The sequence below is a fragment of the Mus musculus genome, chromosome X, assembly GCF_000001635.26.
Source record: "Mus musculus strain C57BL/6J chromosome X, GRCm38.p6 C57BL/6J".
Taxonomy (NCBI): domain Eukaryota; kingdom Metazoa; phylum Chordata; class Mammalia; order Rodentia; family Muridae; genus Mus; species Mus musculus.
The window spans coordinates 55,849,684-55,877,375 of NC_000086.7; the positions used below are offsets into that span (position 1 = coordinate 55,849,684).

Genomic DNA, 27,692 nt, shown 5'->3' on the forward strand with positions numbered 1-27,692 from the left:
ATATGGCAGTCTCAATATTCTTAATGAACAAGTCTGTCTACAGAATTCAGTTCTGATTGAGAAATGCATGCCTCTTAAGGCATACTCTTGGGGATTGAGAAGGATGGGGATTTTGGGGTCCCTTTTCTAGAGGAGAGGTCTCTTTTGGAGACTTCTTCTGGACAAAAGGGACAGGCTTCTTGGGAAGTCTCCTTATTTTTTAAGGAGATTTGGCCTTTGAAGACCCATTTTATACTTCTGAATGACAAATAACAAATACGTATGGATGAGACAAGTGCAGTATAGACATCCAGGAAACTGCTGAATAGTGCATAAATAATTCAATGAATATAGACAAAATGCTGGTTCAAAAGTGAGGAGTTTGCATTTTTTGTATTTAACTCAGTTTTTTGTAGTTTTAAAATTATTTGTGTGTATGAACATGCTTGTTTCTGTTCAGGTACCCCAGGTCAGAATAAAACAAGAAACAAACAAACAATCTGCTATGCTCTGGGACCAAATTCTGGTCCTCTGCAAGGGCAACTCTGCTATAAAATTTACAAAAAGAAAAGCAAGAGGCCTCAGAAGGCATCATCCACAGGAAGAGGGCCAGGGCTCCTCAGCCACAGCAGGACCCATATGTCACCCCTTGGGCCCATGTGCCTCTTTTAGGGCCCACTTACCGCCCCCAGGCACTATGCACTTCCCCTAGGTCCAATGACCCCCTGGGCCTGTTGCACCTTCAAGTGTGCATGTGAATATCTTTCAGCCAATCAGCAAGGAGCCTGGATGATCCTGGCTTTTCTCTCGGTCATCTGAGACACCATTTTGCCTAAGAAGCTTCGAGGAGAAAGATGCCAGCTTTGTGAGAGTTTTCACTTATCTTGAAACTTGTAACCCTGTTTCACCCAATGGGGTTAGTTCAGGTGTGAGGAGCAGACAAGTGTAAAGAGGAGGGAGTGTGGACAGGGAAAGTGTGAGAACAGGAGGAGAAGTGGGAGAAGGAACAAGTGTGAGTAAAGGAGGAGTATGAGAAGGGACAAGTATTGAGGAAGGGGAAAGTGTGTCCTGCCTTGACAGAGGTCTGACCAGGTCACCATTTTACCCGTGAGACAAATCCTGTTGGCTTTACTCTGGGCCTGGGCATCTGATGGAGGCCGTGGTAAACCTTGCACAGGTCAACAAGGGGTAAATAGTGGCAAAGGTGGACCTTGTTGAGGTCACAGAGCAGAAAATGGAGACAGCAGTCATTGTTGAGGTGAAAATGGTGGTTGTCCGAGGAGGTGGAGGTGGTGGATGTCAGCGAGGGGAAAATGGAGGAGATTATAGACATTGCTGAGTCTTTGCAGGGGAAAAGTAAGGAGGTGGTGGAGGTTGTGGAGACAAGGGGGAAATGGAGGCGGTGGTGAGCCTTGCTGAGCTTGCTGAGGGGAAATTAGAGCCAGTGGTGGACCTTTCTGAGTTTGCCAAGGGGAAAATGGAGGCTGTGGTCTATGGGGGTGGTGAGCTCTGTCTGTGAGGGGAAAATGGAAGTGGTGGTGAGCCTTGCTGAACTTGCTAAGGGGAAAATACAGCCAGTGGTAGACTTTGCAGAGCTTGTGGAGTGGAATATGTTGCTGGTGGTGGAGGTCGGTGAAGGGACAATGGAGGTGATAATGTTGTAGCTTGTCAAAAGACCATTGCTTACAAAGACCACAGAGACCATCATCTTTGCAAAACACATAAAGATATTATTTATCCAACATGTTGGGGAACACCCTCTCAGCACTCAGGCCACAGGAGAGACCCAGAACAAAGAAAGAACACATTTTTATACCTTTATAAGGGCCGGATATAGGCACCAGGGTAGTTTGGCTAATTTATTTGCTCTAGCCAATTACCCTTTTAGGCATTGGTTGGTTTTTATAGGGTGACACTCGTTTTGTCTGTCCTTGTGGTTTTTACTGTGAGGTGGGGCAGAGGAATTGTTAATCTTGTTCTGGAAGCTTAGTAATTTTGACTGTTAAAACTATGTTTCTAGACTCAAGCACCGGAATGCCTTGCCTGCGGAGTCTCCGGACACCTTCAAGGATCCACACAGGATCCTCCATGGGATCCTAAGACCTCTGGTGAGTGGAACACAGAGTCTTCTCCAATCCAATCGCGCTGGACCTGAGACTGAAATAACTAGGGAAGCAGATGACTCGGCCTGATCAGGGGCACAAGTCCCTTCCGGTCCACTCCAGCACAGGGGTTCCTTGTGCTCAGAGTTTCAGGACATCCCCAAGGTCCTCACAGGACCCCCCACGGGATCTTAAGACCTGTGCTGAGTGGAACAAAACTTCTGCCAGGAGGCAGGATCGAACACCAGATATCTGGGCACCTTCCCTGCAAGAAGAGAGCCTGCCTGCAGAGAATACTCTGACCACTGAAACTAAGGAGAGATCTAGTCTCCCAGGTCTGCAGATAGAGGCTAACAGAGTCACCTGAGGAACAAGCTCTAATCAGAGACAACTATAAAAACTAGCTTCAGAGATTACCAGATGGCAAAAGGCAAATTTAACAATCCTACTAACAGAAATCAAGACCACTCACAATTATCAGATGCAGCACTCCCAACCCACCTAGTCCTGGCACCCCAACACACCCAAAAATCTAGACCCAGATTTAAAAACATATCTCATGATGATGGTAGAGGACATCAAGAAGGACTTTAATAACTCACTTAAAGAAACACAGGAGAACACAGCTAAACAGGTAGAAGACCTTAAAGAGGAAACACAAAAATTAATTAAAGAATTGCAGGAAAACACGAACAAACATGTGATGGAAGTGAATAAAACCATCCAAGACATAAAAAGGGAAGTAGACACAATAAAGAAAACCCAAAGTGAGGCAATGCTGGAGATAGAAACCCTAGGAAAGAAATCTGGAACCATAGATGCGAGCAGCAGCAACAGAATACAAGAGATGGAAGAGAGAATCTCAGGTGCAGAAGATTCCATAGAGAACATCGGCACAACAATCAAAGAAAATAAAAAACACAAAAAGATCCTAACTCAAAACATCCAGGAAATCCAGGACACAATGAGAAGACCAAACCTACGGATAATAGGAGTTGATGAGAATGAAGATTTTCAACTTAAAGGGCCAGCAAATATCTTCAACAAAATTATAAAAGAAAACTTCCCAAACCTAAAGAATGACATGCCCATGAACATACAAGAAGCCTACAGAACTCCAAATAGACTGGACCAGGAAAGAAATTCCTCCTGACACATAAAAATCAGAACAACAAATGCACTAAATAAAGAGAGAATATTAAAAGCAGTAAGGGAGAAAGGTCACGTAACACATTAAGGCAGGCCTATCAGAATTACACCAGACTTTTCACCAGAGACTATGAAAGCCAGAAGATCCTGGACAGATGTTATACAGACACTAAGAGAAAACAAATGCCAGCCCAGGCTACTATACCCGGCCAAACTCTCAATTACCAAAGATGGAGAAACCAAAGTATTCCAAGACAAAACCAAATTCACACATTATCTTTCCACAAATCCAGCCCTTCAAAGTATAGTAACAGAAAAAAAAAATACAAGGATGGAATTCATGTCCTAGAAAAAGCAAGAAAGTAATCCCTCAACAAACCAAAAAGAAGACAGCCACAAGAACAGAATGCCAACTCTAACAACAAAAATAAAAGGAAGCAACAATTACTTTTCCTTAATATCTCTTAATATCAATGGACTCAATTCCCCAATAAAAAGAAATAGACTAACAGACTGGCGACACAAACAGGACCCAACATTCTGCTGTTTAGAGGAAACCCATCTCAGGGAAAAAGACAGACACTACCTCAGAGTGAAAGGCTGGAAAACAATTTTCCAAGCAAATGGTCTGAAGAAACAAGCTGGAGTAGCCATTCTAATATCTAATAAAATCGACTTGCAACCCAAAGTTATCAAAAATGACAAGGAGGGACACTTCATACTCATCAAAGGTAAAATCCTCCAAGAGGAACTTTCAATTCTGAATATCGATGCTCCAAATGCAACGGCAGCCACATTCATTAAAGACACTTTAGTAAAGCTCAAAACTCACATAATAAGAGTGGGAGACTTCAACACACCACTTTCATCAACGGACAGATCATGGAAACAGAAACTAAGTAGAAACACAGTGAATCTAACAGAAGTGATGAAACAAATGGACTTTACAGATATCTACAGAACATTTTATCCTAAAACAAAAGGATATACCATCTTCTCAGAACCTCACGGGACCTTCTCCAAAATTGACCATATAATTGGTCACAAAACAGGCCTCAACAGATACAAAAATATTGAAATTGTCCCATGCATCCTATCAGACCACCATGGACTAAGGATGATCTTCAATAACAACATAAATAATGGAAAGCCAACATTCACGTGGAAACTGAACAACACTCTTCTCAATGATACCTTGGTCAAGGAAGGAATAAAGAAAGAAATTAAAGACTTTTTAGAGTTTAATGAAAATGAAGCCACAACATACCCAAACCTATGGGACACAATGAAAGCATTTCTAAGAGGGAAACTCATAGCTCTGAGTGCCTCCAAAAAGAAACTAGAGAGAGCACACACTAGCAGCTTGACAACACATCTAAATGCTCTAGGAAAAAAGGAATAAAATTCACCCAAGAGGAGTAGAGAGCAGGAAATAATCAAACTCGGGGGCGAAATCAACCAAGTAGAAACAAGAAGAACTATTCAAAGAATTAGCCAAACGAGGAGTTGTTTCTTTGAGAAAATCAACAAGATCGATAAACACTTAGCTAGACTCACTAGAGGGCACAGGGACAGCATCCTATTTAACAAAATCAGAAAGGAAAAGGGAGACATAACAAAAGATCCTGAAGAAATCCAAAACACCATCAGATCCTTCTACAAAAGGCTATACTCATCAAAACTGGAAAACCTGGATGAAATGGACAAATTTCTAGACAGATACCAGGTGCCAAATTTAAATCAGGATCATGTTAACGATCTAATCCGTCCCATATCCCCTAAAGAAATAGAAGCAGTCATTAATAGTCTCCCAGCCAAAAAAAGCCCAGGACCAGATGGGTTTAGTGCAGAGTTCTATCAGACCTTCAAAGAAGATCTAATTCCAGTTCTGCACAAACTATTCCACAAAATAAAAGTAGAAGGTACTCTACCCAACTCATTCTATGAAGCCACAATCACTCTGATACCTAAACCAGAGAAAGATCCAACAAAGATAGAGCACTTCAGACCAATTTCCCTTATGAATATCGCTGCAAAAATACTCAATAAAATTCTTGCTAACCGAGTCCAAGAACACATTAAAGCAATCATCCATCCTGACCAAGTAGGTTTTACTCCAGTGATGCAAGGATGGTTTAATAAACGGAAATCCATCAATGTAATCCATTATATAAACAAACTCAAAGACAAAAAGGACATGATCATCTCTTTAGATGCAGAGAAAGCATTTGACAAGATCCAACACCCATTCATGATAAAAGTCTTGGAAAGATCAGGAATTCAAGGCCCATACCTAAACATGATAAAAGCAATCTACAGCAAACCAGCAGCCAACATCAAAGTAAATGGTGAGAACTGGAAACAATCCCACAAAAATAAGGGACTAGACAAGGCTGCCCACTTTCTCCCTACCTCTTCAACATAGTACTTGAAATCCTAGCCAGATCAATTTGACAACAAAAGGAGATCAAGGGGATACAAATTGGAAAAGAGGAAGTCAAAATATCACTTTTTGCAGATGATATGGTAATATATATAAGTGACCCTTAAATTTCACCACAGAAATCCTAAACCTGATAAACAGCTTTGGTGAAGTAGCAGGATATAAAATTACCTCAAACAAGTCAAGGGCCTTTCTGTACACAAAGAATAAACAGGCTGAGAAAGAAATTAGGGAAACAACACCCTTCTCAATAGCCACATATAACATAAAATATCTTTGCATGACTCTAAGGAAGTGAAAGATCTGTATGATAAAAACTTTAAATCTCTGAAGAAAGAAATTAAAGAAGATCTCAGAAAATGGAAAGATCTCCCATGCTCATGGATTGGCAGGATCAACATTGTAAAAATTGATATCTTGCCAAAAGCAATCTACAGATTCAATACAATCCCCAGCAAAATTCCAACTCAATTCTTCAAAGAATTAGAAAGAACAATCTGCAAATTCATCTGGAATAACAAAAAACCTAGGATAGCAAAAACTATTCTCAAGGATAAAAGAAACTGTGTTGTAATCACCATGCCTGACCTAAAGCTTTAGTATAGAGGAATTGTGATAAAAACTGCATGGTACTGCTATAGTGACAGACAAGTAGACCAATGTAATAGAAGTTAAGACCCAGAAATGAACCCACACACCTATGGTCACTTGATCTTTGACAAGGGAGCTAAAACCATCCAGTGTAAAAAAGACAGCATTTTCAACAAATGGTCCTGGCACAACTGGTGGTTATCATGTAGAAGAATGGAAATTGATCCATTCCTATCTCCTTGTACTAAGGTCAAATCTAAGTGGATCATAGGAACTGCACATAAAACCAGAGAACTGAAATTTATAGAGGAGAAAGTGGTGAAAAGCCTCGAAGTTATGGGCAATGGGCACAGGGGGGAAATTCCTGAATAGAATAGCAGTGGCTTGTGCTGTAAGATCAAAAATTGACAAATGGGTCCTTATGAAACTGCAAAGCTTCTGCAAGCAAAAGACCGTCAATAAGACAAAAAGGACACCAACAGATTGGGAAAGGATCTTTACATATCCTAAATCAGATAGGGGACTAATTTCCAATATATATAAAGAACTCAAGAAGGTGGACTCCAGAAAATCAAATAACCCCATTAAAAAATGGGGATCAGAGCTATACAAAGAATTCTCACCTGAGGAATACTGAATGGCTGAGAAGCACCTGAAAAAATGCTCAGCGTTCTTAATCATCAGAGAAATGCAAATCAAAACAACACTGAGATTCCATCTCACACCAGTCAGAATGGCTAAGCTCAAAAATTCAGGTGACAGCAGATGCTGGCGAGGATGTGGAGAAAGAGGAACACTCCTTCATTGTCGGTTGGATTGCAAGCTTGTACAACTACTCTGGAAATCAGTCTGGCATTTCCTTAGAAAATTGGACATAGTACTACTGGAGGATACCGCAATACCTCTCCTGGGCATATATCCAGAAGATATCCCAACCGGTAAGAAGGACACAGGCTCCACTACGTTCATAGCAGCCTTATTTATAACATCCAGAAGCTGGAATGAACCCAGATGCCCCTCAACAGAGGAATGGATACAAAAATTGTGGTACATTTACACAATGGATTACCAATCAGCTATTAAAAAGAATGAATTTATCAAATTTCTAGGCAAATGTTTGGACCTGGAGGGCATCATCCTGAGTGAGGTAACATAATCACAAAAGAACTCAAATGATATGTACTCACTGATAAGTGGATATTAGCCCAGAAACTTAGTATAGCTGAGATATAAGAGACAATTTGTAAAACACATGAAACTGAAGGAGAATGAAGACCAAAGTGTGGACACTTTGCCCCTTCTTAGAATTGGAAACAATCACCCATGTAAGGAGTTACAGAGACAAAGGTTTGAGCTGAGACAAAAGGATGGACCATCTAGAGACTGCCATATCCAGGGATCCATCCCATAATTAGCCTCCAAACGATGACACCATTGCATACACTAGCAAGCGTTTGCTGAAAGGACCCTGATATAGCTGTCTCTTGTGAGACTACTTTGGGGGCCTAGCAAACACATAAGTGGATGCTCACAGTCATCTATTGGATGGATCACAGGGCCCCCAATGGAGGAGCTAGAGAAAGTATCCAAGGAGCTAAAGAGATCTGCAACCCTGTTGGTGCAACCACATTATAAACTAACCAGTACCCCGGAGCTCTTGATTCTAGCTGCATATGTTTCAAAAGATGGCCTAGTAGGCCATCACTGGAAAGAGAGATCCATTGGACTTGCAAACTTTATATACCCTAGTACAGGGGAACGCCAGGGCCAAAAAGTGGGAATGGGTGGGTAGGGGAGTGGGGGGGAGAGTATGGGGGACTTTTGGGATAGCATTGGCAAAGTAATTGAGGAAAATACTTAATAAAAATAATAAATAAATAAATAAATAAATAAATAAATAAATAAGAAAAAAGTAATGTTCAAAATGATTAGTGATACAAGAAATGCAAATCCAAATGACCCCATGAAATTCTACCTCATACCAATCAGAACTGATAAGATCAAATCCTTAGTTGACAATCCATGTTAGAAAGGATGTGGAGAGCGAGGAATTGCTAGTTAGATTACAAACTGGTACATTAATCTGGAAGTCAATCTGGTAGTTCCTCAAATATCGGAAATAGATCTACCTGAAGACACAGTTATACCACTCTTGAGAATATACCCAAAAGATATCCCGCAGAAAAATGACACAGGGGTGCATTTTTCACTATGTTCATTGCAGCCTTATATGTGATAACCAGAAGCTGGAAACAACCCTGTTGTCCCAAGTCAGAAGAATTGATTCAGAAAATGTGGTTTATTTACGCAATGGAATACTACTCAGCTGTTAAGAAGGAAGACATCCTGTGTTTTGCAGGCAAAAGGATGGAATTAGAAAATATTATCCTTAATGAGGTCATTTAGACCCAGCAGAAAGAATTGAAACACACAACCTCAGGAGATAGGAGGTTGGAGGTACCTTCCAGAATGCACCAAAGTTGAGAGACTCGGGACTCAAAGGGAGGGACCTTAGATGAAATGTCCAATAGTGGGGAGAGGGAACTTAAAGAGCCCACTTCCAGCAAGAAGATAGTACATCAAATGAGGAATGGGTTTGCCATTCTACAGTCACAACTCTGACCCATAATTGTTCTCATCTGAAAGAATTACTGGGATGGAAATGGGGAGGGGCCTCAGGAAAAGAAGGTCCATTGACAGGCCCAAAGTGGGATTCAGCTCAAGGGTATGTACCAAATTCTGACACTATTACTAAGGCTATGGAGCACTCACAAAATGAGGACCTATCATGATGGCACCCTGAAAGACCCAGCAAGTAGCTGAAAGAATCAGAAGCAGATATTCTCACCCAACAATTTGACAGAACTGCTGACCCATATTGTTGAATTAGGGAAGGCTGAAAGAAGCTGAGGAGAAGTGCAGACCTGTAGGAGCACAACCAGTCTCCATTTATCTGGACCACCAAACAGGAAGCATAAACCAGCTGATATGAGGTTCCCAACACACAATAGAGGACTGCCAGGTCTATGTTCATTGAGACTGGAGGTGCCAGAGAGGTTAGATGTCATTTGGGATGGGGGGTGAAGACATCCATGGAGGCAGGTTGGTGGGGAGTATATATGGGTTGTGGAAAAGTCTGAGGGTGGATCAGGGTGTGGAATAAAATATGGAGCGTTACAAAATAAATTAGTTAATATAAAAAAAAAACAGTCATAGACCAAATTTATGATCTAGGAAATATTTACTCTAGAATAGGTATGAGAGCATTGTTCAGTACTAAAAGTCATAAACTGGGAATGCACAGTTTATTGTAGGTGCAAAGACATAAAATAAAATATTTACTAGTTTATCTATACAAAACTTCCAATCTAATAAGACAGAATATAATATCTCTTGACAAAACATGCTAAATTGTGACATACAACATATTGCTTTAAACTTATAATGAACTAATGGGATACTAGTAACGGATAATGAATGTTTAGTCAATTATTAGTCTCAATGGAAAGACATGTAAACAATTATGTTGTAACTCCTAAAATCTTATCAATCTATGACATGAATTATTGTCCTCTTACTATGAACTTATTGGAGCGGGAAAATATTTTTAAAATTATGTAATCAAATTTCCTGCTCTAATGGCTCTACCTGATTATTTTATGCAGAAGTTTTTAGAGATAGTATAAATAATGAGAAAGGCAATAAAAGATGTTGGAGCTTGAAAAAAAAAACTATGTTTCTATATTTGTTTTGTCAGCCAGCTTTTTTATCTGGCTCTGTACTTGGCCTGCTAGTACAGTTTCAAAAGTCCTTTTGAAGGGGGAAGGTACTGGGTAGTCTTGAATTTATTTTGGATATTATAATGGTAATCCTTGCTGAAGTCAGTGAAAGGACAATGGAGGTGATAATGTTGTAGCTTGTCAGAAGACCATTGCTTACAAAGACCACAGAGACCATCATCTGTGCAAAACGCATGGGGATTTTACTTATCCAAAATGTTGGGGAACCCCCTCTCAGCACTCAGGCCGGAGGAGAGACCCAGAACAAAGAAAGAACACCTCTTTTATACCTTTATAAGTGCAGGATATAGGCATGAAGGAAGTTTGGCTTATTTTAATTTCTCTAGCCAATAACCTTTTTAGACATTGGTTGGTTTGTATAGGGTGACACTCATTTTGTCTGTCCTTGTGGTTTTTAGTGTGAGGTGGGGCAGAGGAATTGTTAATCTTGTTCTGGAAGCTTAGTAATTTTGACTGTTAAAACTATGTTTCTATATTTGTTTAGTCAGCTAGCTTTTTTATCTGGCTCTGTACTTGGCCTGCTAGTACAGTTTCGAAAATCCTTTGAAGGAGGAAGGTACTGGGTAGTTTTGAATTTATTTTGGATACTACAATGGTAATCCTTGCTGAAGTCAGTGAAGGGAAAATGGAGATAGTGAACCTTGCTGAGTATTGGACCTTGAACAGGCTGAAGGAAGCGTGGAAGGAAGGAAAGTCCAGAGAATTGGGGACCCTGGGAAGTCTTAATTATTATTACAGAGATGGCATCTTGGATCAAAGAGGGAACCTATAGGAGAGGTGATGAGATGAGGGTTAGGAGGAGCTAAAGAGGACAGGAGGGGTTGGAAAATGGGGATTTGGGTGGACTGAGGGACTAGCACATGTTAGATGTATTGAGGAACCACTGGGGCTTCAGAGGTGTGGCTGGAGACATGTTGTCTGCAACTGGTGTATTGAGGGACAGAACCATATTTATTTCTGTACTGTCTGTATATGGTGTTGCATATGTGGTATAAATGGAATAGACATTACTTTTTTAAAGAACCCAAACCAGATTTAAAAGAAAATTCAGAGAGAGAGAGAGAGAGAGAGAGAGAGAGAGAGAGAGAGAGAGAGAGAGAAAGAGAGAGAGAGAGAGAGCGCACATTCGCGTGCTCCTTTGTGCACAGGCATTGTTTGTGGAGGCCAGAGAGGACATTATATCCACTGGAGTTTGAGTTTCAGGTATATTTAAGCTTGGTAGCACTAACTGCTGGTACTGGGAACTGAATATCTATCTTTGGGGGGAGGGGTGTGGCCTAGTGGCACACACTTTTAACCCCAGCATGCTAGAGGCAGAGGATCTCTAAGTTCCAGGCCAGCCTGGTCTACAATCTGAGTTCAAGGACAGCCAGGGTTACACACAGAGATCCTGTCTTGAACTCCCTCCTGCCAGTAGTTCAGTGAGCCTAACTACTGAACCATTTTAAGTCCTAATATTTGTTGTTATATTTGTTTTGTTTTTGTAAGAAATGATACTGCTTTGTATCTGGACATGACTTGAATATTCCTGCTTTAGTCTTTGGAGTATTGGGATTATAACAATGGATAGGCACATCCATCTTTTTGTTTGATCAATTAGGGTTTTGTTTGTTTGATTCTTTTTGAGACAGACTCCATAAGTGGCTCAGGCTGGCCTTGAGCTAGCCATTTTCAGCCTACAGAATGGAATGCTATAATTAAAGAGTGACCAGAGTCACAATGTCTGTCATTTTTTTCTGGTAGTTTTGACAGTTGAGCCATATCTCATTGCATGATAAACATGCCCTGTACCACCATACTAAATATTCAGCCCTGTCACATTTTGTTTTATATTTATTTTGCTATCAGCAGATTTTGGGCATGTGTGTGATCTATAATGATAGCATCCACGGGTTTATTTGGGCCAGGAACTGCCTTAAATATTTGCTCTAAATTCCTAAGAATCGGACAACAATGGGACCAAAAATTAGATATCCCAGTGCTTAAGTACAAACACATTAGTCATCAGGGTTAAAACTATCATTGCATTTTTTTCCTTAAGATTTTAATTTTCAAGTATATTTGCATATAGGTAAGAATAGGCTTGTGAGTCCAGTTGCTTGTGGAGGCCAGAGTTGTTAGACCTTCCTAGAGTTGGTGTTACAGGAAGTTCTGAGCCACCTGATGTGATTGTAGGGAATTAAGTCTAAGTTATGTCTACAGGGACAATATGCATTCTTAATAACTGAGGCATTTCTCCAGCCCTCTTCTTTTTTAAATTCAGAAATTACAGATTGATGACTTCTGATTCAATAATATATGTAAATTGGTAACCTTTTATTCAACTCAGGTCATTCTTATTGGGTAGTTTACATTATATTGGTTAAGTTCATTGCTCTGGATACAGATTAGAGATTTGTTCCCTATTTCACTTTTAAATGAAAATTTGTATTTTTCCCTGAAAAAAAAAAGCAGCCTGCATTTGAGAAGCCAATAATGGACAATAGGAAGCACTTCTCAATCTATAACTTTGATGATGGTGAAGAAGAGGATGATGTTCTGGATTATTCAGCACACTCTACTCTTACAGGTACAATTTATCTACTTCTGAATATTGATGGTACCCTATAAGTTAATTTATTTTTGTGTCTTGGGGAAGGAGGCTGGTGAGATGATAATTTATAGGAGTTGGTTCTCTCCTCCCCCATGTGTGTATCAGATAAGTGTCATGTTGATTTTAAGCTTGGAAGTAAGCTCTGCTACCTTACCTTCCAAGTCATCTTACCTGCATGGTTCTTTTGATTTTTTTACATAGTTGCTTGAAATAGAATAAAAGGTACATATTTCCTTGTATTTCGTTTATTCTTATTTGTTCTTCATAAGCCTGTATCAGTCTTAGGAATACATATTGTACTTCACTTCTACAGTTTTCACACATCAATAAATTGTAAATAACTTAAAGTGGTATTATCTCAGAAAGACTTAAAAACTCTTCCTATAAAACAGAAATAATTTAAGATAATATTTTTTCTAACCTTCAGAATAATATTGCATTTATATTTTTGCTCAAAATACAGTGTTGAAAAATGTCTGTCTCAGCTCCAAACTTTGTCTCTGTAACTCCTTCCATGGGTGATTGTTTCCATTACAGAGACAAAGTTTGGAGCTGAGACAAAAGGATGGTCCATCTAGAGACTGCCATATCCAGGGATCCATCCCATAATTAGCCTCCAAACGATGACACCATTGCATACACTAACAAGCCTTTGTTGCAAGGACAGTGATATAGCTGTCCCTTGTGAGACTAGGCCGGGGCCTAGCAAACACAGAAGTGGATGCTCACAGTCAACTATTGGATGGATCACAGGGCCCCCAATGGAGGACCTAGAGAAAGTATCCAAGGAGCTAAAGAGATCTGCAACCCTATCAGTGCAACAACACTATGAACTAACCAGTACTCCAGAGCTCTTGACTCTAGCTGCATATGTATCAAAAGATGACCTAGTCGGCCATCACTGGAAAGAGAGGCCCATTGGTCAGGCAAAGTTTATATGCCCCAGTACAGGGGAATGCCAGGGCCAAAAAATGGGAATGGGTGGGTAGGGGAGTGGGGGGGGGAGGGGGTAACTTTTGGGATAGCATTGGAAATGTAATTGAAGAAAATATGTAATAAAAAAAAAAGAAAGAAAATTGAGACTAATGGAATGAACATGTTCCCAATACATTGCATCAATGTTGGAAATTGTCAAAAATAAAAACAACAAAAAAAGAAAGAAAAAAGTCTCAAAGAACTACAAATAAAATTGATATCTTATTTAAAAGAACAAAAATAGCATATTTAATTTCAAAAGGGTAGTAGCAATACTAGGTAATATATTAATTTTGCCTGCTTAAAAATTATTTTCATAACTGTAATCTCAGCACTGGGGAGGTAGAGGCAGGAAGGTAAGATGTTCAGTGTCATTCTCAGCTACATAGCTTTCTCATGATAATCTTTGACCGAGTTCATATTTAAAAGAAAACAATTACAAATAAGAATAGGGAAAGTTTTTCCATTTTATCTAACAGGTATTGTATATGTTATTTTACATGTGATATTTCCTTGAAATCAAGCATTTTATATTATTTTTTTTCCATTTTTTATTAGGTATTTCGCTCATTTACATTTGCAATGCTATACCAAAAGTCCCCCATAGCCACCCACCCCCTCTCCCCTACCCACCCACTCCCCTTTTATGGCCCTGGCGTTCCCCTGTACTGGGGCATATAAAGTTTGCGTGTCCAATGGGCCTCTCTTTCCAGTGATGGCCGACTAGGCCATCTTTTGATGCATATGCAGCTAGAGTCAAGAGCTCCGGGGTACTGGTTAGTTCATAATGTTGTTCCACCTATAGGGTTGCAGATCCCTTTAGCTTCTTTGGTACTTTCTCTAGCTCCTTCATTGGGGGCCATGTGATCCATCCAATAGCCGACTGTGAGCATCCACTTCTATGTTTGCTAGGCCCAGGCATACTCTGACAAGAGACAGCTATATCAGGGTCCTTTCAGCATAATCTTGCTAGTGTATGCAATGGTGTCAGCATTTGGAAGCTGATTATGGGATGGATCCCCGGATATGCTAGTGTCTACATGGTCCATCCTTTTATCTCAGCTCCAAACTTTGTCTCTGTAACTCCTTCCAAGGGTGTTTTGTTCCCTCTTCTAAGGAGGGGCATAGTGTTCACACTTCAGTCTTCATTTTTCTTGAGTTTCATGTGTTTAGGAAATTGTATCTTATATCTTGGGTATCTTAGGTTTTGGGCATTTTATATTATAAACATTCAATTGAAAGGTTTAGCTTTGTTAGTGATAGATATCAAATCTAGTGCTTTGAACATTGGAGTGATGCTTGACCATTGAATTAAATACCCAGCTTTAACTTTTTAAATGTAATTTCTTTACAGAAATGAAGTAAAGAAAAGGATGGAAAACATTGGAGGTACATTTTTTGTGTATATGTATCTAGAGAAAGTTGTTTAAAGCTATAGGTGGTTAATGTTCTAAAGGATTATTAATTTATGCTTTATTCTCAGAGATAAAATTTTACTCTAATATTTTTGATTTGCTGTTGGAGATTTTCTTATTTACCTTTTTCCTTGACAGGAAAATTAAAGCTGGTATATTTGAGTGTGTGTGTGACTTAAAAGGAATTGTAGAAAGTGAAATGGATGCAAAGCTTTTATAAAAAATAGTTCTTTGGATTAACAGATTTATGCATACACATCTTTGTGTATATCAATGCTTCATTTACCCTATTCTCTAGGAATTCTCCTGGGTTTCTTTCTCCCTCCCAACTTCTTTATCTTTTAACTCGGTTTCTTTATTGTAACAGCCCCCCAGAACTTTATAGACTCCCAGAAATTTAATAGATCCTGAGATCTTAGCACAACTGATGCCATGATAGAAACACCATTCAGGCCTTGCATTCCAACAAGAGGGAAAAAAATCTTCCTGTCTTAGTCAGAGTTACTATTGCTGTGACGAGAAAAAAAACAATGACCAAATCAACATGGGAAGTAATACATTTATTTGACTTACTCTTTTTAACCAAACTTCATCATTTAAGGAAGTCAGAACAGGAACTTAAATAGGGCAGGAACCTGGAGAGAGAAGCTGATAGGAGAGCCATGGAAGAGTGCTGCTTACTGCTTGTTCTTCGTGACTTGCTCAGCTTGCTTTCATATAGAACCCAGGAACATGTACCAAGGGATGTCACATTGACATATATACAGACAGACAGACACAGTGACACAGACACACACACATACACACACACACACACACAGACACACACACACACACAAAGAGAGAGTGGGGTGACATTGAGAGAGACACTGAGAGAGATGAATAAGAGATCTGGACCTTCTCCCATCACTAATTAAGAAAATGCCATATAGGCTTGCCCCATATCATAGAGGTATTTCCTTATATGGGGATATCTTCACTCAGAAGAGTTTATGTCAAAACTAATTTAAAAAAAAAAGAAACAAAAGCAAATCAAAAGAAAAACAACTACAAAAACTAGCTAGCCCATCTGTCAAAACAGCAACAATGGCGAAGTCTATGATTTCAGGATGGGATTGGGAAAGTCTCTGAGTGAAACTTTTATATGTGTACTATCCCTGCTTTTTTGCTCCTGTAGTCCCATTACTTCCTGAAATGCCAACCAGGATATGATTTTTTTTTTTTTTACGCACAAAAGGCTAAGAATTGTAAGGCTCAGGGCTTCATGATCTGGACAAATTCTCCATACATCCCCTAGCCTGAAATAAAGACTTTATATTCAGCTTAAAGGGTATCTATGTGGTGGTCTCTAGTGGGATCACCTGGTTCAGGCTGGCCTCGAACTCAAAGGCATATACCTGCCTCTGCCTGTACCAGACTCTTTTATGATGTATATATTTAGCACACTGAGTCAAATTAGTCTTGCCCATATCATTTTAACAATAAATTATGTATTGAAAATAAAAGACAGTTTTACTGGTCAGTGAGAGATCTTTAATCAGATGTAAAAAAATCACAATTATCCACTTTAAGAACGTTGTAAGAGACAATACTCATATTTATTTGATCTCTTATGCAGTAACCTTTTATTTTTTTGAGATTATAATATGCCGTTTCCCCTTCTTCCTTCCAAACCTCAAATATATGCAATCCTTGATTTATTTCAAAGCCATGGTCTCTTTTCTTTTTAAATCTTGTATGCTTTTCATTAATTCAGACAATTAAAGAAACACCTCATCCAGTTTAGGAGACAATATTCTTTAAAAAAAACAGCTAGCATTTCTTCATTTTCAAGGATAATTTATACTTTCAAGTCCTTTTGGAGTATTCCCCAGCTGGGTTTTATCAGAGTACGTGTTTGGTAATTTATTATAGACGCTGAAAACATAAAATATTTATATAATAGTTAAGTTTCATCATAGGTAGTGATAGTTGCTTATTGTAGAAAGTTGTATCTTTGGCAAACATTATTTGAAGTATTAAAATTTTTACAAACTGTAAATATGTCCTATAAAAACTTCACAAAATTATTTAAAATATTCTCAATAACTACTAAACTAAGATTTCTTCCATCTTTGGATTTGCTTTCATTTGTAAAAAGTACATTTCATATTATCGTTGCTGTATTATGGATAAATTTTATCACTTTATTGTTACCCTTTTTGAATGCCTGCCTTCAATTTTTAAAAAAACTTTCAACTTAACTTAAAAATATTTTGGGAAAAGGTCTCACTATGCAACCTTAGTTTGTCTGGAATTCACCGTGTAGCTATCCATGAACTCAAAAAATCTGCCTGCATCTGCCTCCCAAGAATGGGTATGAAAGGTGTGTGACAACCACATCCAGCCTTGATTCTGGCTCTTTGATAGAGTGTATTCTTGTTGTTGTTGCTCATTTTTTTCATATAATTAGTTACAGCAATGCAGTCAAGCATCCTTACAACTGGAGAGTATTCTGTAAACTACAAAGTCCTTTCTTATGTTTTTTTCCTTGTGAAAAAAATTAAAGGTTCTTTTTGTGACAGAGTTTTTCCTGTCCAATCACACTAAAATATTAGGTAGCAGGAGGCCTGAGATGGGACAAGGAAAAGGGAGGCAGCAGTGAGAGTTGCAGGGGAGAGAGAGCATCTGGGGTAGAGAGGAGAAGGACAAGATGGAGGCAGAAGTAAACCAGTGTGGCTTTAAACAGCCACAGGTAGTTATGATATCATGAGGTTAAAATAATTGAGATAAAGCTTTTATCATTTTCTGAAATTATTGTATTGGCATCTTGTAAATTGAGAACTTATTGATACATAAATATGAGTCATTAATTATAAGCTTCAAGAGGTTTGATTTACTTGGTTGATGGGTGGTGTGGTGGCTAACCATGTGGTGTACGATCCTTGCATGGTGCTTTTGTGGTATAGAAGGGAACTTTAGCTCCAGCCACGCCGGAGAATTGGCCAGCAGAAAAGAATACCCCAGCCTTGCCAGAGAGACAGCAGAATTGAGATCACCTGGCTGGAACCATGTGGTCTACCAGTTGCTGGCATTAACTCAGGAAGCCTGCTGGGCCATTTTTTAGTATTTCCCGATACACTTTTTGTTCTGGCATCTTGTTTATTAGATTATTTTTATGATCTCCAAATTTAAAAGATTATCTTCAGTAGGAACATCAGAATTATAGTAATTTTATGTAGTTCTCATTCACAATGCTTAGGAACACAGATGTTTCATATATTTAGAATTTTATTTGACTTTGGAATATTTCTATAAACATTACTGCTTGAATATATCTAGTCTAAAACCTAAAAGTGCTATAAAATATAACATGCATTAGGCATTTTCTTGATCTTAATTTTAATTGAAAAATTTAATGTTTAAGTGTTTTTATTATTACTTTCACTTTTTATGGTCCAGTTGCCTTCTGCTCTTGTCAGCCCTCCCACAGTTCCTCATCCCATTCCCACTCCTTGGGGCCTCAAGTCTCAGTGGGCCTTGAGTCCCACTGAGGCCAGACCAGGCAGTCCCCTGCTGTATATATGTCAGGGGCCTAGAACTAGCTCATGTATGCTGCCTGGTTGGCGGCTCAGTGTTGCAGAGATCTCAGGGGTCAGGTTAGTTGAGACTGATGGTATATCTTTGGTATTGTTCAATGGTTTTTACCTTTACCTGTGTTTATTTGCATATGTGGGAGCAATATCATTTTCTACAACATTAATTTTTGTTTGTTTGTTTTGTTTTTTCGAGACAGGGTTTCTCTGTATAACCCTGGCTTTCCTGGAACTCCCTTTGTAGACCAGGGTGGCCTCGAAATCCGAAATCTGTCTGGCTCTGCCTCCCCAGTGCTGGGATTAAAGGCATGCACCACAACACCCAGCTAACATTAAATTTTAATGATTTTTTTTCTATATAGCTAACCTTCACAGTGCTGTTGTTGAAAATAAAAAGAGGATGGAGTCATATATTAAAGATGTTGTCAAAGACTGTGACAAGCATATCAAACAACGTTGGAAAGTTCATCAAGATGAAGTGTAAGACTTCGTTACTTTATAATCATATTTCGATGATTTCATAGTATCCATTGGTGCAAATTACTCCACTAAATGGAATCTACTGCAAAATTTTGGCTCTGTTTTCTCTATGTTAATGATAGTTGTAATAGCTTCCTGGATGAAGTATGTTTCTGGGAAGCCTGTGAATATCACAGTTTTCTCCTTTTATATAATAATTAAAGAGAATTGACATTTTTAAAAAGTCATTTCTGTTCATTGTGAAAGTACAGTAGAAGCTAATCATTTTTATAGATATGTTTGACAAGCTAGAAGTATGTCAATCTCAAATTGTAAACAATTTATGTATTTTATGAGATTTAATCATTCCCTTGTGATCTTGGCTGTGTTAAATAGATAAAAAACTTAAGTGAAATATGTCTATTTGGAACTTATATAGTGTTGATATTAGAACATGTTTTCAGTAGAAAAAAATGAAACAAAACTGAAGATGAAATGATTTTTTTCTAAAATTCACACATCCTTATGCATATGATATTGCATATATATATACACACATGTATGAATATGTACAGGAAGATGGATGATCAAATATTATTATTATTTAATTAGACAGTCATGGGAGAGCAGATTTTTAGTTAGGAACAATACTTGTGGAATCAATATACATTTATTTATTTTTTTTAGTTTCCCACAAGAATATTTACATTGCTACTATGTCCTTTTATAGTACATAATAAGGGAAATAAATTTTTCTTGTACATTCTCTTCATTTTGATATGTAATACAATATTCATCATTATGTTTTACAGACGGGAGTTTAAAATTGAATATACTGAGCATATTATAACTCTGTTTCAGCAGTGGGATTTTGACATGAAGAATGTTGAAGACCTTGAAGATAACCTAACTGTTGGTATCACAATTGGTGTTATACTTAATCTATTATAACTAAATCTCAAGTAAAAATAGAAACTAAGCTTGCATAAGTCAAAGGGAAATGTGTCAGGTTTTCTTATCTGTTATTAGTTTTGTGTTCTGTTCCTGCTGAACTATAAAGCACAGTAATATAGACACATTCCCTGCTAATAAAAGCCATTTGACTTTTGATATCCAGTTAAGATTCTTGCAATTTCAAGCAACAAAAACTTGTGGAAGAATAAATTAAAGATTCCTAGTTTCTATATTAGAAATTGTGGGTAGGTTTGTTTCATACATAGTTGAATGGTGTGAAGGTTGTATTATGTATCTGAGCTGTTTCTAGGTGTTACTTAACTTACTAAATACCATACGGTAAATCTTCCATTTTTAGATGTAGTAACAAATTTATTAGCTGTACTGAACTGAGAAAATCTTTTTGATAGCCCTGGCATAATATTCCTGTGAGGAAATATCACTGAACTAGGTTTGATCATCTTCCCATTCCTGAACCCATCACTGTTGTCAGAATAAGTTTTACAGTGGTTTCTTCCTCTCATCTTCATGCTCCTCTCCTTCTTTCCCTTTCCCTTGCCTCACACCCCCTTTCCTTCCCTACTTCTCATCCTCTTTCTCCTTCTGACTTCTTGACTTAACCCAGGGCAGCTTCGCAAGTCAAGCAAGCACACTCTTGTAAAGCTACCGTACCAGTTCACAACATTATTTACCCTCAGCAGTCAGATCCATGTTACTTATCTATTCCTATGAAAGTAAACCCATGCATACATTTTATAGCATTAAATGCACTTTCCATTCATTTTTTTTCACATTTTTGTATTTAGGAAACCATTTTCATATTACATTTGGTGTCTTGATTATATCCAAACAGTTCTGGGGCTGGATGGTCAATCCAGTTGCAGAATGTCCCATTTGAAACAGTTGTGACATTCAGTGGAGCAGTTGAGTAAGCCACTAGTATGTGAGGATGGAGTTGGGGAGAAATCAATTTGTCAAGGATACAGAGTTGAGAATTGTTAATTTTAGGTAACTTTTAAACCATGAAGATCAGATGAAACCATCAAGAGCTGACTCAGCTGTAAATGAGAAGTGTAAGGGCAGATAGATCCTTGGGTTCTTTCAGTGTATTGATTCTTGAGGGTGAGAGTGAGCCAGATAAACAGATTGAGAACAAATGACCTATTAGGTAGAAATTAAATTCCTCCAAGTAATGAAAGTCTTCTGAAAGAATAATAGACTGTTACTTTTGCAGTATGCTATTTACAGTTAAAATAAGGTAGATTTGACAATATAGAGTTCATCTTTGGTGTCCTGAATCCTCATGATTAGATTGTAAAAGTGAGCAGAATTTTCATAGAAATAAATATAAGGCATGATAGGAAAACCTAAGATAGGAAAAGGAGTTTCTGTTGTTTGTCTTAAGAAAAAAAGGCATATGTTTAAGAAGAGGAAAACAAAGACAGCTGCTCAGTTTGTAATAGTGGGGTATGTGAAGAGACTGAAACTTAGTCAAAAGGAAGCTTAGACCGCTTTAAAACTGGAAAGGAAAACACATGGCATATAGTCATATGTAGGTGGGAGATGTGAGGATAAGAGACTGAACCATCACTTGGGTACATGTGTACATGTGTACACTCTGTGTACTCCATGAAATATGGTCATCAGATTCTAAAAGTGCTGCTATCAGACAGATTAGCTAGACCTGAGGTTCCCAAATTTAGGATTTAACCAAGTAAATGGGAAAGAGTAAGTACTGAGGAAGGTTTGTATACAAAGAGGTAGTTTTAATAACCGGTTAAGGAATTTAAGGCTAGAAAGAGAAAACTGAAGATACCAGGTGTAGGGACAACAATGACAAGAAGATGAGTTAATGGATTTTTGGTAGTGAACGATGGATCAGCTAAAATACTAAGAAGAGTAAGCTACAGTGTAAAGTGTATATAAGCCCATAATATGTGGAAAGAGAGAGTTTCTATAATGATTATAGTGTAGATTCTGGGAAGATAATGATTTAGATCTAATTGTAGTAATAGGTAGCTCTGAACAGCAGACAGTGTACCATTACATCTCACTTTCCTCATCTTTGAGATTGAATGGTAAGTATCTATTTCCTGTAGTTGTTCAAAGTATTAAATGAGTTTGTACAGAATTAATCTCCATAATAAGGTTCAAAACAACATCTGCCATGGAACTAATAATACATATTGGCGATTACCAGTACTATAGAGAGGTATGTTATCACCGGTGGCAAAATCTAGAGGACAGGATTTAAAAGATTAGATAAAGTAGGTTAGAGGGCAAAGTTCTTGGTGGAGGATAGGTTAAGAAGATGAAAGGGCATTGTTACTGAAAAATCATCTATGTAAGTGTTGCAAGAATAAGTTATGTCTTGAATATGAAGAATTCCTGCTCATTGGCATAAGCTGCATGCATGTAATACCTCCTACTGGAAATATTGAGGCAGGAAGATGATGAGTTCTATATAGTGCAGAATATGTCTTTAAATATTTCTATGCCAGGACTTTGAGGCCTTTTTTTCCTGTTTAGTGGCAAAAACAAAAATTACCTAAATTAAGTGATAAAAACATATAAACATATCGATGACACTTATTATAAAAACAATTCATTTTAAGGAATCCTTTAAGATTAATTTATAATTGTTTTTTTTTTCTGAACTGAATATTTCAGTCCATCTTATCAGCAGAGTTGTAGACTTTACCCAGCATGAGTGAAGCCGAGAAGAGCATCAAGAGCAACAAACTTCATACTTACTTGCTATTACAGAGCTATCCATTTATATTTGTGGAGTGCCTTTTGTCAGCAACAGAAGACTTTTCCACAAACCACATCACAGCAGGTCCACAGCCTGAAAGCACTTAAGCAGGCAAATGACAAGTTCTTAAAGATATGTAGTATGTTGTAATTCAATACATTCTCTTCATGCATTGCAACATTTTAACTACTTTCTATTCTGCATTAATTGATTGTGACTGAAGTGATAAGCAAATTGGCAGATCTCTTCACAGTATTGGTGATGAATTATTCAAAATGGGAAATGAAACTTTCTGTCAGAAACATGCATATGCACCAAATGTATACTATATTAACATTTTAACATACTTATTTGAACTTGTATGCCTAGAATTTTTTAAATAAGCAAGTGCTTTCTTGAGAGTCTCCAATACTTTTGTGTCCAAACATATTATAGAAGTATTTTTGACATGATAGATTCTAGAATAACTACCACAGCCAAAATGATTTTATCATTTTAAAAGTGAGTCCAGAACACAAAAGGTGAGGGTTAAAATTTGTACATTCGGGCAGGGGCTGCAGAGGTGGCTCAGCAGTTAAGATTGCTTGCTGCCCTTTCAGAGAACTGGAACTTGCTTCCCAGCACATATTTCAATTGGCTCATGACCCCAGCTTCAGGAGATAGGACACCTGCTGGCCTTCATGAACACCCATATGCATGCGTGTGCACATATACATGCCCATATAAATAAATGATAAAACCCTTTTTAACTGTTACACATTTATAGGATTACCTCTAAGACACTTTCAAAAACTATTTCCAAAAACATCGAAGAGCAGGTCTGAAGTCCAATTAGAGAGTTTTTGGTTTACTGCCAATGTGTTCATGCCACTGCTGCAGCTTTAGTGTTATTATGCCGTGCTAGCAGTTGTTGTGGTTCATATTCACCATAGTTGAATAAGACTATTGGTTGCCTCCCTCTTTTGGCAACTTCCCTGCCACCATGAAAGCTAGTTCCCAGGGAGGAGCCTTTCGGTCAGATCCACCTTGGGTCCTATCAGTCCTATATCTAAAGTGAACAAAAGAGTAAATTAGTTTAAAAAAACATTTAATGTATAACTCCCTATTCTACAAGATCCCTTCCACTTACTGTAACTGCTCACTAACATCATCACTCTGTATAGTTGCTTTATACCACAGGCTATGTACTTCCTTCCATTCTTTGGTTATATTCGTTCCCTAGAAGATTTTAATTCCTCTATTTTTGAAACATTATTATTTTGCCAACCTAGTTGGAATTACCCCATTTTCTACACTATAACTAAAACTAGATTTATTTCCATTCCAGTTATGGAGCATTTGAACTATTTTGTATACATTTTTTTCCTTTTAAAGGGGTGAGCTCTCCTGTGCTATTTTTTAGAAGTCTCTCCACACATAAGAGCACACATGGAATACTAGACAAAAAATTACATGTTAGTTAAATTTACTTAATTTTTCAATGAATACAGTAGCATAGGCAAATACTATCAATTCTTGGGAGCCTTGAGAGTGAAAGATGGGAAGTTGCAGACTAGCTGGGATACACAGCATGATCCCATAATAAAAAAAGGAATGAAATGTGGGTTTTGTTTTATATAACTTGAAAACAATCTCATAATACAGAGAATTTGATTATTTTTATTCATGCTGCTAGTCATAATAAATAAACTATCACCTGATATTTAGGAACCTTATCAGAAATTTTCAAAATGATCAAATTTACTGGTTGGACTTTTGAATTGTCTAGTTTTTTTTTTAATAAAAATATCTATTTACTTAGAAGCATTCAGAATGTCAACAAAACAGCTGCAACTTTTTATTGCAATTACAGAGTGGCATTCAGTTAACAGAACAACAATTATCTTCATATAAGCTGCATCTGACACAACTGAAGATGAAAAACAAACAAACAAAAACAAAAATAAAACCAAAGGAAAAAGACAAAAACCAAAACCAAACTACTGTCCCCATATAAAACTAAATTAAGCTGTGCACCAACAAGAACCTGCTTTAAATTTCCATGCCAATTTACAACCCCCAGACTGTACCAGGCAAGGTTACTGGTCATTGAAAGTACCACCAGGACAGAGCTATCTAAAGACACATTCAGTACTGTGTTAACTATACAAAAAAAAAATTGTACAGTTTAAAATCAAATCTTATACAGCCTTACATTTCTATTTTTTCTTTAAAAGGAGTGAGTTCTGTACGGGGGGGGGGGGTTAAATGCTTTATAGACAAGAAAAAATGCACTAGAACCAACTTATTCATCATCTTCTTCTTCATCTTCCTTATCTTCTTCATCTTCCTCATCATCTTCCCCTTCCTTTTCTTGCTTTTTTTCAGCCTTCAACACCCCCTATTTTGCTACATCAGGATTCCGTTTATCTGTGCAGGCAGCAATATCCTTCTCGTACTTCTCCTTCAGCTTGGCAGCCTTCTCACAGTGCTGCTTGTCGTCTGCTGCAGTGTTCCACATCTCTCCTAGTTTCTTTGCAGCATCACCAATAGATAAGCCAGTATGCTTGCCTTTGATTTTGGGGCGGTACTCAAAAAAAGAAGGCCAAAGGAGGCCTCTTGGGTGCATTGGGGTCCTTGAACTTCTTTTAGGTCTCCCCTTTGGGGGTTGTAGGTTTTCATTTCTCTTTCATAATGAGCCTTGTCAGCCTTTGCCATATCTTCAAATTTCCCCTTTTCTTTAGCAGACATGGTCTGGCACCTCTCTGAGCATTTCTTGGAGAACTCTGAGAATTTGACAGAAGCATCCGGGTGCTTCTTGTGCTCCTCCCAGCAGGTTTGCACAAAGAATGCATATGAGGACATTTTGCCTCTTGGCTTCTTAAGATCTCTTTTGCCCATGTTTAGTTGATTTTCCTCCTTGAGGCACAGAGTTGCCCAGTGCCCCTCTGGCTCTTGCTTGCCCCAGCCCTGTCTATGGAGCACAATGTATTGCAATGGCTCTGAGAGCAGGATCCAGGTTTTCTGGAATTTCTAATTCTACACATTTTTCCTTCCTCTCTGCTTAAATATATGGTCTTAATGTGGCTCAGACTGGCCTCTGTCTTCCTACATACGTAAGATTAGCCATGAAGCCCTAATCCTTCTGCCTTTACCTCTTTAGTGCTAAGAATATTAGCACGCCCCACTACTTGGTTTATGCTACCCTAAGGATTAAATCTAGGATTTATTCATGCTAGGCAGGCATGGTACCAACTAATGTAAATCCCTGATCGACCCTGCTTTTCAGACTGAGTCTTGGTATATTGTCTAATTAGTGTCCAGTTCTTTATGCTCCCAACTGAGCTTCGGGATGACTGGGAGCTGCACCTTTTCTGCTCTATCTAACTTTAACCTCTCATTAAACTATTAATTCACACAAAGTGTACTATTTTAGCAATATGTAATTAACTTTCATTCATGTGTTCACATATATAATGCATATACATTCTTTATGGTATGACTTTGGTTGTTTATATATTACAATGATTTTATGTAGATGGAAAAGATAAAATATATTATTTGAATAAGAAAAGATTCTTAATTGTGAAAATTGATTTTAAAGTTTAGAACCTGTGATAAAAAGTTTTGTAATTGTCTTTCTTAGTCAGGGTTTCTATTCCTGCACAAACATCATGACCAAGAAGCAAGTTGGGGAGGAAAGGGTTTATTCAGCTTACACTTCCATACTGCTGTTCATCACCAAGAAGTCAGGACTGGAACTCAAGCAGGTCAGGAAGCAGGAGTTGATGCAGAGGCCATGGAGGGATGTTCTTTACTGGCTTGCTTCCTCTGGCTTGCTCAGCCTGCTCTCTTATAGAACCCAAGACTACCAGCCCAGGGATGGTCCCACCCACAAGGGCCCTTTCCCCCTTGATCACTAATTGAGAAAATGCCTTACAGTTGGATCTCATGGAGGCATTTCCTCAACTGAAGCTCCTTTCTCTGTGGTAACTCCAGCTGTGTCAAGTTGACACAAAACTAGCCAGTACAGTAATTAAACCATCTTTTGTGATTTGGGGTATGGAAAACTTGGACAAAGACAATAGCAGTGTACTTTCTAGTATTCACAGTGAGTTTAAAAAGCAAATGGCTTTCCTGGAAAGAAAATTTACAGATGGTTAAATATTGATTTCTAACAACATGGAAGAGAAGAGGCACCAAAATACTCTGTTTTCTTTAACTATAAAAATTCTTCTGATGAGTCTTGAGGAAATCATGAAGCTGAGCTGATGTAATTCATGTTATCTCAGACACATGCCTTTCCAGTTTCACTGTAGTTTATTATCAGTAATCAGTAACATTTAAATGTGGCTCCTCTATTCCTGTTGAGTTCTAAATAAACAGCTGTTAATCTGTGGTAGTGATTTTTTTACAATATTTATTACCTTTTTTGAGTAAATATATAGGTTTAGAGACAGGGTATGGTAGCAGGGGCCTTTAACCCCACCAACTGGGAGGCAGAGGCCAGTGGATGTGTGAGTTTGTGGCCAGCCTAGTCTATAGAGCAGCAGTTGCCTAAGACCATTGGGAAACACAGATGTTTACATTACAATTCATAGTAGTACATTCCAGGACACGAAATCTTGTCTCAAAAAAATGTAGGTTTTGGCTTTAGAATAAATACATTTCTTATCAATCACAAGTCACAAAAGATAAGGCAGTGAGGGACTAGACAGTGTCTAACTCCACCTCAAAAGTCCAATTCCCCATGGGGGAAACTGAGATAATTTAGACTTATGGAACATGAATGAGGCATTACTGTGAGAAATGTTGGTGACTCCAAAGAAGTCTCACTAGAAAGTCTTCACCCAGTATAGATAATGGGTTCCCTATAAACTCATAGATGGAGTCCCCATTTACCTAGTATACCCCAACCTATAT

At 38.1% G+C, this 27,692-nt stretch overlaps 1 protein-coding gene and 2 pseudogenes across 1 annotated transcript in view; 2 read left to right on the forward strand and 1 right to left on the reverse strand.

The window, feature by feature from the left end:
• Positions 1 to 27,692, forward strand: part of 3830403N18Rik (RIKEN cDNA 3830403N18 gene) — a 314,245-nt gene that overhangs the window by 10,432 nt on the left and 276,121 nt on the right. Inside the window, exon 2 of the mRNA XM_011247677.1 lies at positions 2,938 to 2,947. Coding sequence (XP_011245979.1) covers positions 2,938 to 2,947 — 10 coding nt within the window. The remainder of the gene's footprint in view (positions 1 to 2,937; positions 2,948 to 27,692) is intronic.
• Positions 12,540 to 26,933, forward strand: Gm14623 (annotated as a pseudogene).
• On the reverse strand, positions 24,934 to 25,788 carry Gm6668 (predicted gene 6668; annotated as a pseudogene).